This window comes from Hypanus sabinus, chromosome 5, assembly GCF_030144855.1.
Source record: "Hypanus sabinus isolate sHypSab1 chromosome 5, sHypSab1.hap1, whole genome shotgun sequence".
Taxonomy (NCBI): Eukaryota; Metazoa; Chordata; class Chondrichthyes; order Myliobatiformes; family Dasyatidae; genus Hypanus; species Hypanus sabinus.
In genome coordinates, this window is record NC_082710.1 from 75,098,643 (window position 1) to 75,112,810 (window position 14,168).

At 42.6% G+C, this 14,168-nt stretch overlaps 1 protein-coding gene across 4 annotated transcripts in view; it reads right to left on the reverse strand.

Moving 5' to 3' along the window:
* Positions 1 to 14,168, reverse strand: part of LOC132394244 (tetratricopeptide repeat protein 39B) — a 411,030-nt gene that overhangs the window by 147,469 nt on the left and 249,393 nt on the right. For all 4 annotated transcript variants that reach the window (XM_059970126.1, XM_059970127.1, XM_059970128.1 and 1 more), the window contains one exon: positions 10,071 to 10,232. In XM_059970126.1, coding sequence (XP_059826109.1) covers positions 10,071 to 10,232 — 162 coding nt within the window. The remainder of the gene's footprint in view (positions 1 to 10,070; positions 10,233 to 14,168) is intronic.

A 14,168-nucleotide genomic window follows, 5' to 3' on the forward strand; every position in this document is an offset into this window, starting at 1 on the left:
ATCTTTTTACACTTAATGGGGTGATTCACACCATTCTAATTCCAAGATATATTGATTTTATTAGCATCCATGTTTAAAATTGAATTTAATATTAAATAAAATAAATGTTACGCAAGTACAGATTAAACTAAAAGGCGCGGGTACAACCAGAAGGAGTGACACATTTACTAAAGAGAAATCCATCAAAAGAACTGCCCAATCAAGAAAAGAACCTACTCTAATAGACCCCTCCCCCCTCCCGCCACCCAATAGATAGAAACTAAAGAGCCAATAGGCTGGTCCCATGCTAATAACCCTTGACCCTGTTCTCCATCTTGCAGCTCCGTATAATGAAAATAAAGCAAAAATCCCATGGAAAATAACCATAATAAAGGGCACAAACAGAATTCAACTACTATAATGTTATGTCTAACATTAATAAAAACATAATCAACAGCCATCTTAGAATCAGCTAAAGTAGCTTAAACACATATTCAGAAAAAAGAATAAATCTAAACGAATAATATTACAAACAATATTCTTTCTTCGAAGAAGCAAAGTAAATGAGTGTGTGTGTATATATATATAAAACAGACCTAAAATTATAAGTATTGAAACAAATAAAAGAAATAAAAAGATTAATACACAACAGGTCCTACACAGACCATTAAAGCATAATACTATAAAAGTTCCCTACAAGAAAGTTATATATATATATATATATATATATATATATATATATATATATATATATACTAATTATTAATAAGGTAAAAAAAAATTAATTAAGACACGTCCCATACCAAAGAATGAAAAGGTATAGAATGTACTTAACTCCGAAGCTCCATAAACAACTCATACAGCAGATACTTCAAAATTGCCTTTTGAGTAATTGGTGTAACTTTATTATTTTATTCAGTAAGCTTAACTTTAAGGTTTTTAATATACTCCCACCCCTCCTGAGGAGAGTAGATTCTCAATGATTGAGATTTTTCTGGAAAAATTATCAGCTTTGCTGGAAAGCGAAGGGAGGGATTTAAATCTAATTTATACATTTCACTCATAACTTCTCGATATTTCTTTCTTTCGGCAAAAATCTCGGGAGGATAATCTTCGACTATACGAATCTGTGTTGAATTAAAGAATAATATCCGCTTCTTTCTGGCTTCTCAAAGAATAGCTTCTTTAGTCGTATAATAATGCAAAGAAAGTACAACTACTCGAGGACGTAATTCGGGTGAATGCCGAGAAAATGGAATTCTGTGAGCTCTGTCAGTTAAGGGGCTAGCTTTAAGACTCTCATTGAAAAGTGAGTACAACATATCTGAAAAGAATTTTAACAAATCACCAGCTTCAGTATTTTCAGGCAGTCCCAGAATACGCAGGTTCCTCCGACGCCCTCTACTATCTAAATCAACCGTTCTTTTCTTCGTTTTAGATAGTTCCAAGGTGATTTCATTGATTTTCTTTTCCATCAAAGATATCTTCATTCCTTGATCTTTAATAGTTTGCTTGAATAGATCATGCTCACTCTCGATTCGGGTTGTAGTCTGCTGAAGTGTTTGAAGTTGAGAGTCCAAGTTTTTCAAAGAGTCTTGAATCGTAAAAATAGCTTTTTCAAGCTTCCCGTTTGAACCGGCCAGCTTATCAATTTTAATATTAAGCGATCTGAATTTCGATTTCATGTCTTGTATTGAAGAAAATATTCCTGCTAGTGTAACAGATTCCTCCGTTTTCTTGGTTTGTTCTGTTTGCTCGATTTCAGAAAAAGTCTTGCCACTTCTCAGTTCAATACCAGAACGACTTTTTTCAGCCATTGTAATTAAGTTGTAAATCCTTTAGAAGTAATAAATCATCAAAACTAAAAAGGATCTGTTAGTGGGATATAAAATATATTAAAAGAGAGAGAGCCGCTAGGAATGTGACTTACTCCATATGCTACAAGGTGGAGAATGCCAAAAGATCATTTCTAATGCCTCCACAACCTACTGCTGCCTCTTTCAGAAAGAAATTTTTACTGATGTTTTTAGTCAGGTTTTTTATCTTCTTGACTACCAGAAGCTGTTGTGCATGTTCATCTGTGCCTTTTTAACTGGAAGTATATACCGGGAATATATACCATGACTACTGCTTTGCCTTCATAAGTGTTGTTACCTTCTCAAAAATGGGACTTCCTTTGCACAAAAATGTCAACTGCCTTGCCAAGTGAACATACAGCAAATCTGTCCCTTTATTCAAAAATTTCTCTAGAATTAATGTAAAGTCTACTGGCTTATAGTGTAAAAGAGAGGTGAGAGTGGATATTGAGCCACTGTAAAAAAAATGCTGGAGAGGTAGTAATGGGGTACAAGGAAATAACAGATGAACAGAATAAGTATTTTGCATCAGTCTTCACTGTAGAATACACTAATAGTATGGTGGAAGTTCCAGTTGTCAGTAGAATGAAGTGTGTGAAGTTATCATATCTATAGAAACGGTTCTCAGGAAACTGAAAAGTCTGAAAGTAGATAATTCAGCTGGACTAGATGGAATACATCCCAGAATTCTGAAAGAGGTTGCTGAAAGATTGTGGAGGTATTAATAATGATCTTTCAAGAATCACTAGTTACTGAAATGGTTCCAGAAGACTAGAAAATTGCAAAGTCACTCCACTCTTCAAGACAGGAGAGAGGCAGAAGAAAAGAAACTATAGTCCAGTTAGCCCGACCTCTGTGGTTGGGAAGATGTTGGAGTCATAACAAGCAGGATAGACAAAGGAGAATCGGGGATGTTGTGTACTTGGATTTTCAGAAGGCCTTCCAGAAGGTGCCACACACAGAAAACATAGAAACATTAAAAACCCACAGCTCAATACAGGCCCTTCAGCCTACAAAGTTGTGCTGAACATGTTCCTACCTTAGAAATTACTAGACTTACCTATAGCCCTCTATTTTACTAAGCTCCATGTACCTATCTAAAAGTCTCTTAAAAGACCCTAACATATCTGCCTCCACCACCTTTGCCAGCAGCCCATTCCACGCACTCACCACTCTCTGAGTAAAAAACTTACCCCTGACATCTCCTTTGTACCTACTCCCCAACACCTTAAACCTGTGTCCTCTTGTGGCAACCATTTCAGCCCTGGGAAAAAGCCTCTGACTATCCACACGATCAATGCCTCTCATCATCTTGTACACATCTATCAGGTCACCTCTCATCCTCCGTCGCTCCAAGGAGAAAAGGCCGAGTTCACTCTACCTATTCTTATAAGACATGCTCCCCAATCCAGGCAACATCCTTGTAAATCTCTTCTGCACCCTTTCTATGGCTTCCATATTCTTCTTGTAGTGAGGTGACCAGAACTGAGCACAGTACTCCAAGTGGGTCTGACGAGGGTCCTATATAGCTGCAACATTACCTCGCAGCTCCTAAATTCAATTCCATGATTGATGAAGGCCAATACACCATACACCTTCTTAACCACAGAGTCAACCTGCGCAGATGCTTTGAGCGTCCTATGGACTCGGAACCCAAGATCCCTCTGATCCTCCACATTGCCAGGAGTCTTACTGTTAATACTATATTCTGCCATCATATTTGACCTACCAAAACGAACCACTTCACACTTATCTGGGTTGAACTCCATCTGCCACTACTCAGCCCAGTTTTTCATCCTATCATGTCCTGTTGTAACCTCTGACAGCCCTCCACACTATCCACAACACCTCCAACCTTTGTGTTATCAGCAAAAGTACTAACCCATCCCTCCACTGCCTCATCTAGGTCATTTATAAAAATCACGAAGAGTAAGGGTCCCAGAACAGATCCCTGAGGCACCCCATTGGTGACTGACCTCCCTGCAGAATATGACCCATCTCCAACCACTCCTTGCCTTCTGTGGGCAAGCCAGTTCTGGATCCACAAAGCAACGTCCCCTTGGATCCCATGCCTCCTTACTTTCTCAACAAACCTTGCATGGGGTTGCTTATCAAATGCCTTGCTACATCTACTACTCTTCCTTTATCAATGTGGTTAGTCACATCCTCAAAAAATTCAATCAGGCTTGTAAGGCACGATCTGCTCTTGACAAAGCCATGCTGACTACTCCTAATCATATTATACCTCTCCAAATGTTTATAAATCCTGCCTCGTAGGATCTTCTCCATAAACTTACCAACCACTGAGGTAATACTCACTGGTCTATAATTTCCTGGTCTATCTCTACTCCATTTCTTGAATAAAGGAACAACATTTGCAACCCTCCAATCCTCCGGTACTTCTCCCGTCCCCATTGATGATGCAAAGATCATTGCCAGAGGCTCATCAATCTCCTCCCTCTCCTCCCTCAGCAGCCTGGAGTACATCTCATCCGGTCCCGGTGACTTATCCAACTTGATGCTTTCCAAAAGCTTCAGCACATCCACTTCCTTAATATCTTACATGCTAGCTCCAGCACATTCTCTTTCTTAATATCTACATGAGGCTGCTTAACAAGCTATGAGCCCATGGTATTACAGGAAAGATTCCAGCATGGATCAAGCAGTGGCTGATTGGCAGGAGGCAAAGAGTGGGAATAAAGGGGGCCTTTTCTGGCTGGCCACTGATAACTAGTGGTGTTACACAGGGGTCTCTGTTGGGACCAATTCTTTTTAGGTTCTATGTCAATGACTTGGATGATGGAATTAATGGCTTTATTTCAAAGTTTGCAGATAATATGAAGATAGGTGGAGGGGTAGTGAGGCCACAGAAGGATTTAGACAGATTAGAAGAATGGGCAAAGAAGTGGCAGATGGAATACAATGTCAGGAAGTGTATGGTCATGCACTTTGGTGGAAAAAATGAAAGGGTAAACTATTTTCTAAATGGAGAGAAATACAAAAAAGTGGAGATGCAAATGGACGGGTGTCCCTAAACATTAATTTGCAGGTTGAGTCTGTGGTGAGGAAGGTAAATGCATTATTAGCATTCATTTCAAGAGAACTAGAATATAAAAGCAAGGATGTAATATTGAGACTTTATAAGGCACTGGTGAGGCCTCACTTGGAGATTGTGAGCAGTTTTTGGAGAAAAGATGTGCTGAAACTGGAGAAGGTTTAAAGGAGTTTCACAAAAATGATTCCGATTGAATGGCTGACAATATGAAGAGTGTTTGATGGCTCTGGGCCTTTATTCACTGGAATTCAGAAGAATGAAAGGATTACCTCACTGAAACCTATCAAATAGTGAAAGGCCTTGATAGAGTAAATGTGGAGAGGATGTTTCTTATGGTGGGAAAGTCTAAAGGACACAGCCTCAGAATAGAGCCTCCATTTAGAACAGAGGTAAGGAGGATTTTCTTTATACTGAGTGTGGTGAACCCTGTAAAATTCTTTGCCACAGGGAGCTGTCGAGGCTATGTCATTAAGTATATTTAATTCAGAGGTAATAGGTTCTTGATTGATCAGGCATGAATGGATATGGGGAGAAGGCGGGAGACTGGGGCTGAGAGGGAAAATGGATCATCCATGAGGGAGTGGCCCAGCAGACTCGATGGGCCAAATGGACTGACTCTGCTCCTATATCTTTTATTCCATGATAGAAATACTCAGAATAAATGTTAAGTTCCAAACAGTAGCTTTGAAAGCAATAGTTGGAAGTCAGGAGTAGTAAGAGCTTGCATTATGAGCAATTATGACAGCTTTATACAGCTTGCAAACATGCTTTTCATTACCTTCTTCAAATGCTGATTATTTAACATTAATCAATACAGCACAGAAATAACCCCTTTGGTACATCGTGTGGTGCAGAATTAAACTAATACTGTGTAACCCCCTGGGTCGCCTCAGGCTCGCTCAGCTCGTTTCGTCTAGGGGGAGCAGCCTTCGGCCCCGCCAAACTGGTTAATCAGCTGGTGTGGTTGCTGTGTGATGTCCCCGCCTCGCCCAAAAACAGACAGTACACCATATGCGATTAAATGAGTACAATTTATAAAGGTTACTATAACTAAGTGATTAATAACGATACAGTATATATGAAGAGAAAATTAAAGAAAAGGCGCCAAACTTATCAAAGTCCAAACCACTTCATGCACAGCCGTTGGAGCTCAATTTCTGAAGTCTTCTGGCCACCATTCGATCCCCTCCGAACTCCTCGACTCGCAGCTCAGGACCCTCCAAACTCCTCGACTCTCCAAACAGCTCAGGACCCTCCGAGTGGTCAACCAAGCACATCTAGCTTCATCCCCCCCCCCCTCCTCGGAGAATCTCCCGGCCTCGGACCCCCCTTTGGGGTCCGATCCTCGTCCAGCTTAGAGCATTGCGTCCTCTCTCTCGACCCCCTCGCGCCGATCTGCCCAAAAGCCCGTCAACAAAAGCTTACAGACTCAGAAGAAAGAACATTAATCCCCATTTGGTTTACAAAGGAATACCATTCTCGTTATCAGTAAATTAGCATTCCTGCTAGTTAACAAAAAGAAGAAACCCTCTTTACACTCTCCCTCCACCAAATAAAAGTCATGTCCTCATGACTACTAAATAACTTGCCACCTTTCCTGCCAACACACCGTAACCCAAGCACAAACAGTGACATCTTCTCCCCACACAGTAACCCTCACGCCCTGTTTTTCAGGCGCTACTTAGGCCAACTATCTGGGAGTTCCCTAACCCTTCTGAGGCCTCCATACCCCCTCACCTAAACCCTTCAGGCTCGGACACAACTGGGGATACCTTGGGCCCACTACCAACTCCTCTCTCAACCTCTCACTCATGCCCCACACTGCACACAGCTAACCCTCCCCACTACACCTGACTCAATGGGAGAAGGGCCAAAGGTCTCTTCCTCAATCGAGGGAAAGTCAGCAAAAGGCAGCATGTACCACACATCCAGCACATCATCCATCGAATCTGTATTCTTCCTCATTCCTGTGATCGGTAGCTGCTGTTTGATCTTCTCCAAACGGAAACATGTGGCCTGCACTGCTCCCACAGTCTCTTCAGCCTCCTGTTCAGTATTCACTGCACTTCTCTCCAGCTTTTTCTTCCTCATGACTTCTTCCAGATCAACTTTCAGGTTTTGCACTTCATTTGAACTGTCAATGGTCAACTTCAGGTTCCCTTCAAGCTTCCGCTTCTCTCTTCTGAGATTCATCTGTAATTTCTTCACCTCCGCAAACTCCCCTCTCCTGGTTCTCAGTTTGCTATTACCCTCAGTCAGACAACTTTCTTCATTCGCTCCAACTTGTAAGTCTTCCGAATGGTTCCAGATCACTTTCTCCAGTCTCTCCGTCTTCATTTCAAACTGGATTCCGTAGAGACAGTCTCTCACCAGCTGCGACCTTCGCCAGCCCTGGCACGTGTCCCGAAAACACTTTAACTCGGTAGTTCTCAGCTGCTCCTGCAACGACCTCACTTCATATTCTCCTGAGGCAAATCCAAATACCAATAGATCATCCACATACACCAAAACTCCAAACGCCTCCACATCCCCTATGGTCTTCCACCTGCCCCACAGGAAGGTTGCAAGGGCTCCAGATATGCCCTGTGGCATCTTTTCGGACCCGAAGACTCCTAGGGAATTTATAACGGCCGTCTTCTCCTTGTTGGCCCCACTCATCGGGATCTGGCAACATCCACTCCTCAGATCCAGCACCTTAAACCACTTCACACCACTCAGACAGGCCATCGCCTCTCTGGCCCTCAGGGCCATATTCTGGTCACTGACAGTGCGCCTCTTCAACGCAATATAATCCATACACACGCTGCCTACATCTTCCACGGCTGTAGGGGCCAGTCGCCGCAACCTCTCTCTCTCCGAGGTGTCCTCAGCAGTCAACTCCCCTCCCTTGTGGTATTTCGCAGCGTCCACGAAGAGGGTCTCACCCTCAGATACTTCCCCCAGGCCGTACCACCATTGGCTCTTGTTTGAATTCGGTATCAGCCCAATGCTGCTACACACGTCCGCACAAGCAGCTCGAAACCCTGGGTGCATCGACAATGCCTTCAAACAGCGCTCACCCGCCTCCTCCGGGCAGGCCCCCAAGCGCACCAACAGGATATTGGTTCTCTCTAGAACAGAAACGCTGCCAGTCTCAACAGGGTCCGGACACATCAGCATTAACGATTCCTGAACCTCAGTCTCCTCCACATTTGCCTCTAAGAACTCCATTTTCACTGACCAACAACCGTCGTCTGGATAATGACCGGCACTGGTACCCCGAATCTCCAGTGTCCTCAATGTTGTCAAGGGTAAATGCTTCCAATAACGGTTATGAAACAAACTGTACAGCAACTTCACCGGCGCCCCAGTGACGAGGATGGCTTTAACTTGACTTCCATCCATCCGTAACAACACCTGTGCGCGTGGCCCCTCTAATCCTTCAGGAATAGGGTCTGCTCCTTTTGGGAGTTCGTTGGTACATTGCTGGGAACGTGCTCCCCCAGAGACCCCAAGCCGTTCCCCCACTGGGCCTCCTCTAAGCTTCCCGACACCTCTCGAATCAACGGAACAACTGATCCCCTTGACAGATCCCCTTGGCACCACAAGCAATTTATCTGCCCCCTAGGCAAAAAGGGATACCCTAAAAACTTCCCACCAATCTCCTGCCACGAATATGATAAGCCCCCCAGCTGCGGCATTTGACTTCCAGTCGAACCACACGCATTTTCCCACACTTTCCCAGAACTGGCAGCGGTCACTTCGAGGTAATTGCGCCTGACAGTTCTAACAAAGTCACCAGCCCGCCTACTCAAACTTTCAACCCGTCCCTGTCGCTTTCCCTCAGCCAAGCACTGCCACTCACCCAACAACTGAGGGGTCCGCTCCGCCCCTTTAGGGCTGGACATTATTCCAATTACTGGGCGGAGCTCACCACTGATGAAACATCCCAACCTGTCACTCCTCACTCTCCAAACAGTACGGACAGCCCATGGTCCCACCACCATTTCGTCAGCCAACAGCAACCACCCCACCCAACACACACGCAGCGATAACCAGCAATCGCACACCCACAAAGGCACACCAGCTCTTCGCCGCAGACACAATTTAAAGAGGGTGATCACACAGCTTCCACAGAAATCAATCCCGGACGAGCCCCCACAATGTAACCCCCTGGGTCGCCTCAGGCTCGCTCAGCTCGTTCTTGTCTAGGGGGAGCAGCCTTCGGCCCCGCCAAACTGGGTAATCAGCTGGTGTGGATGCTGTGTGATGTCCCCGCCTCGCCCAAAAACAGACAGTACACCATATGCGATTAAATGAGTACAATTTATAAAGGTTACTATAACTAAGTGATTAATAACGATACAGTATATATGAAGAGAAAATTAAAGAAAAGGCGCCAAACTTATCAAAGTCCAAACCACTTCATGCACAGCCGTTGGAGCTCAATTTCTGAAGTCTTCTGGCCACCATTCGATCCCCTCCGAACTCCTCGACTCGCAGCTCAGGACCCTCCAAACTCCTCGACTCTCCAAACAGCTCAGGACCCTCCGAGTGGTCAACCAAGCACATCTAGCTTCATCCCCCCCCCCTCCTCGGAGAATCTCCCGGCCTCGGACCCCCCTTTGGGGTCCGATCCTCGTCCAGCTTAGAGCATTGCGTCCTCTCTATCGACCCCCTCGCGCCGATCTGCCCAAAAGCCCGTCAACAAAAGCTTACAGACTCAGAAGAAAGAACATTAATCCCCATTTGGTTTACAAAGGAATACCATTCTCGTTATCAGTAAATTAGCATTCCTGCTAGTTAACAAAAAGAAGAAACCCTCTTTACAACTGCTTAATTAGTTGAGCATACTAAGACAAATCTGCATTAACTAGTCTGACTTTGTTCAAAAAAATTCATGCTCCACAACCAACTTGAGAACAAAGAATTTACATTCATTCATTTACATATCACACTGCAGGTTTAGACTTCTTTCCTTTCCTCCGAAGTAGATCTTTGATTTCCCCAGAAATCTCATTTTGATATATTTCATTGCAATATAATATTTTAGGACACCGTTTCACAACAGAGTCAAATGAGATGAGGAGGTAGGAATCTACAATATATACCTGTAAATATTAAATGGCTAGACTGAACACAGGCTCAGTGAGGTCGGCGGAATGTTAATCATTTGTACAACTATACATAAATGTACATACTTGTGACCAGCGGCTCTCTTTGCACAGGAGGTCTGCATACCGATACGCCTGCAGCCATCGTTGCTGAAATGAGTTACTCCACATTAACTCCCAGTAACACAGGTGATGAATCTGTCTCCACTCTTCCTGAGCTGCAATACATTCCTCAAACTTCGCCTGAGCCTACATTTTCAACACAAAACAAAAACACTGATTATATTCTGCAGTACTGATTCAATTCCTGTAAAACACACCACTCTTAAACAGTATTTGGCAACATTCAAGAGCCTTAGCAAAATTTGAGACATGGAAGTCAGGAGGAACCTCCCCCCCAACCGAACTGGACTCTGGAACTCAGTCTTCAGAGCTACAGATTCTTGCCATGTGAGTTCTTCAGTTCAATGATCTGAATGAGCATTTTCAAAATATTTCATGAATGACTATGTCCCCACCATAATAGAGAGAGCACTGCTCATGATCACAGTTTCCAGTTCCATTTGCTTCTCTGAGGCATCTAAATCATTCCTGGTTACATAAAAATAACTGGACAACATTCACGCATGGGGTGATAAATGGAAAAGAAAATTCTTCCCATACAAATACTGGTAGATGCCAAGTTACAGAAAATGAAAGCTAACTATCTCATTTTGACATTGGACAGCATTTTCTCCTCAAAATCCACATTATCAATATCTCAAGGATCACCATGGTTTAATTAGAACATAAATTAATTCAGCTATTAGAGCTGGTCATGGTCCGGGTTTCCTCTCTTCTGCGTCCTCAGATCCCGACCACCATCTCTACAGAGCACAATTACTCTGGAATATGTTTCATTTTTTGGATGAATGCCAATCCAACAATGATTTACTTCCACTTCTGTTTTGATGTGTCTGAGTAACTCCTTGGCACCATCATTGACAGGGCAGAGGTGCTGAATAGAGTGTTCACGCTGATAAATACTCCTTCTGCTGTTGTGTGTTCCTGGTGAAGATCCTCAGTGTAATCGTAGATAGTCATCCATCAGATGCAAGGATTCCCAACTCAGCAGAGCTGTTAATATTTTTCAAACAGGCTTTGAGAAATCCCCTATATATATTTTCCTAGACTTCTTCATGATTGTCTTGCTGTGACAAAGCCTAAGGTATCTGCTTTGGAAATTTTCGTGCTAAGTAGCAAAGAATACGGCTGCCCATCAGAGCTGGATGAATATGATGAGAACTGAGATTGTCGATCATGAGAGAATTCTTTGACAATGGTCTCAAAGTGTGATCAATCCAAGAGGTTAGGGCTCATTATTAAATTGGGATGATGGAAGAACTGTTCTTGTGATGAACAGCGTACTACAGGATTATTGCTGAGACTCTTCCTTTTGTTGTATATATTATGATTTAGACATTAATGTAGGAGGTGTGATTAGTAAGTTTGCAAGTGACATGAAGAGTGATATATCTTGTTGAAGTGAAGAGGACAGTTGCAGGCTACAGGATGATATTGATAAAATGGCAAGATGCCATTTGGGATTTATTCCTTAAAAGTAACAGGCAATATTCTTTGGGAGGACTAGTAAGTATTCTACACACAAAATGAATGGTAGTGTCTTACAGCATATTGAGAAACAGAGAAAAAGGTGTCAAGGAGATGTCTCCAAGTATCCTTTAATCTAGTAATGTCACTAGCAAAGAGCTTCCTCTATTTTACAGCACACAGAATACAAGGCAGGAAGATTATAGTTATAACTTGACAAAACAACTTATCTAGAATACTCTGTACAGTACTGGGTGTTACAAACAGAAAGAATGTAACTGGATTGGAACATTCACCAGGCTCTTGCTTTGGGTGGGGTGTTTCATTTATGAATAGAAACTGAACCTTGAATGACCTAAAGTTTAGTCAGGAAGAAAATTAAAGCTAAAACTATCCCTTGTAGGATATAAAGATAGCAGTAAGGTGCTCAAGCAGGTGATTAGGAAGGACAAAAGGGACTATGAAATGTTTTTAGCAAAGTAGGGGCAAGGAGAATCCTGATGCATCTTATGCTTCCATTAACTAATGAGAGGGCAAATCTACTCAAAGTTAAAGGAAGAAATTTGTGCTTAAAGTCAGAGCAAGTAGCTGAGGTACAAAATGAGTACTTTGTGCTGGTATTTACTGAGAAGAAATTGGAGGACAATTAAACTGACTGGAACATGCTAGCATACTGGGACATTTTGAGATTAAGGAGAAAGCTGTGCTGGGTCTTTTGCAGGGCTCTATGGTGGATAAGTTCCCAAGAGGTATGTCTAGTGCCTTGAAAGTATTCAGCCCCCCACAACTATTTTCACAATTTCTAAATTTAAAATACATTGAAGTAAGATTTTTGAGCTAATCTATAAATCATTGTGCTTCATGTCAAATCAAAAGAAAAATCCCAAAGCCTGCCAACAATTTATTAAATATTAAAAACCAAAATTGTGAGGTTGAAAAAATATTCATCCCCTTTGTAATTACTACACTAACTTTCCTCAGGTTTTAGTTCCTCTCTGTGCCTGTGAAGCATCGGGTGGCAACCTTGACCTCTCCTTAGCACTTGTCTGTTTTTTTACTGGTTTTACTCCTGAGCATTTGCCTGTTTTTGCTAGCTCTATGCTCAACTCTGCATGGATGGAAAGTGTGCATGGAGCTGGCTGGATTTGAACCCAGGACCACTCTCAAAATCCAAAGCGGATGCCACTCCACCACCAGCAGCTTGTCCACAGGCACAATATTGTATACTACTTCGCCAACTCACCCAATTTGTTGATGGAGCATTTTGGAGGATCATCTGTTTTCAATGAATTCATAAGAATGAATATCCTCTTTCTCTGAAAGGTTCAATGGTATGGAGTTTTTCATATCAAATGAAGACTAAACCAAATGAAGACAAAAGACCATTGAAGACAAGTCAGGAAATAATAATAGAGAAGCATAAATCCGGAGAAGGGTATATGACCATCTCAAAGGCACTGAAAATATTTCAGAGCTCAATGCAGTCCATTGTGAAAAAGTGGCAAAAATATGAAACCACAATCTCACTGCCCAAGTCTGGCGGTCCCTCTAAACTGGAGATAAAGCTCACAGCTCCACAATCTCTAAGGCCTTGTAAAAAAAGGGTATTTATAGAAAAGTGGTAATGAAGAAGCCCTGGCTGAAAAAAGTATATCTTTGCCCATAAAGACATGTCAAGCATCATTTAGGAGGTACTGTAAAGATGTGGAAGAAACTTTGTAGTCAGATGAGACTAAAGTGGAACTCTTTGACTCTTAACACTAAGCGGCACGTGTGCTGTAAATCTAATACTGTCCCTCAGTCAGATTACACCATCCCTACTGTAAAGTATGGTGGAGGTAGCATCATGCTATAGGGATGCTTTTCAGCAACAAGGACTGGAAATCTGGTCAGGATTGAGAGGAAGAAGAATGTTGCTAAACACAGAGAGATCCTGGATAAAAACCTGCTAGCCTCTACCAGGAAGCTTAAACTGGGGAGGAAGTTTGTCCTTCAGCAGGGCAATGACTCAAAGCACACTGCCAGAGCAACCATGGAGTGGCTTCAATGAAGAAAATTGATGTCCTTGAGTGGCACAGAGTACTGACCTTAACCTGATTGAACATCAACACCTCAAGACTGCTGTCCACCACTGCTCCCCAATTAACCTGGCACAGTTTGAGCAATTTCGCAAGGAGGAATGGGCAAATCTTGTTCCATCATGTTGCAGAAAGCTAATAGAGACTTATCAAAAAAGACGAAAAAGCTGGTTTAACTAAGTGCTGAGCAAAGGGGGATGAATACTGTTGAACTGCTGACGTTTCAGTTTTTGAATATTTAGTTTTCCATGCTTTACAGTCTTCTGTTTTTAGGCCTCCACTGCAGAAAAAAAGCATCATGCGATTCCCAAATAAAAAAATCTCAGTTAAATTGATCAAAATCCGGAAGTTGGAGAACTTGATGTTCATACCAAGGGGCTGGAGACTACCCAGACTGTATATGAGATGTTGTTCCTCCAACCGAAGTTTGGCCTCATCATGGCAGTAGAGGAGGCCATGTATAGACATATCCGAATGGGAATGAGAGGGAGAGTTGAAGTGAGTGGCAACCGGGAGA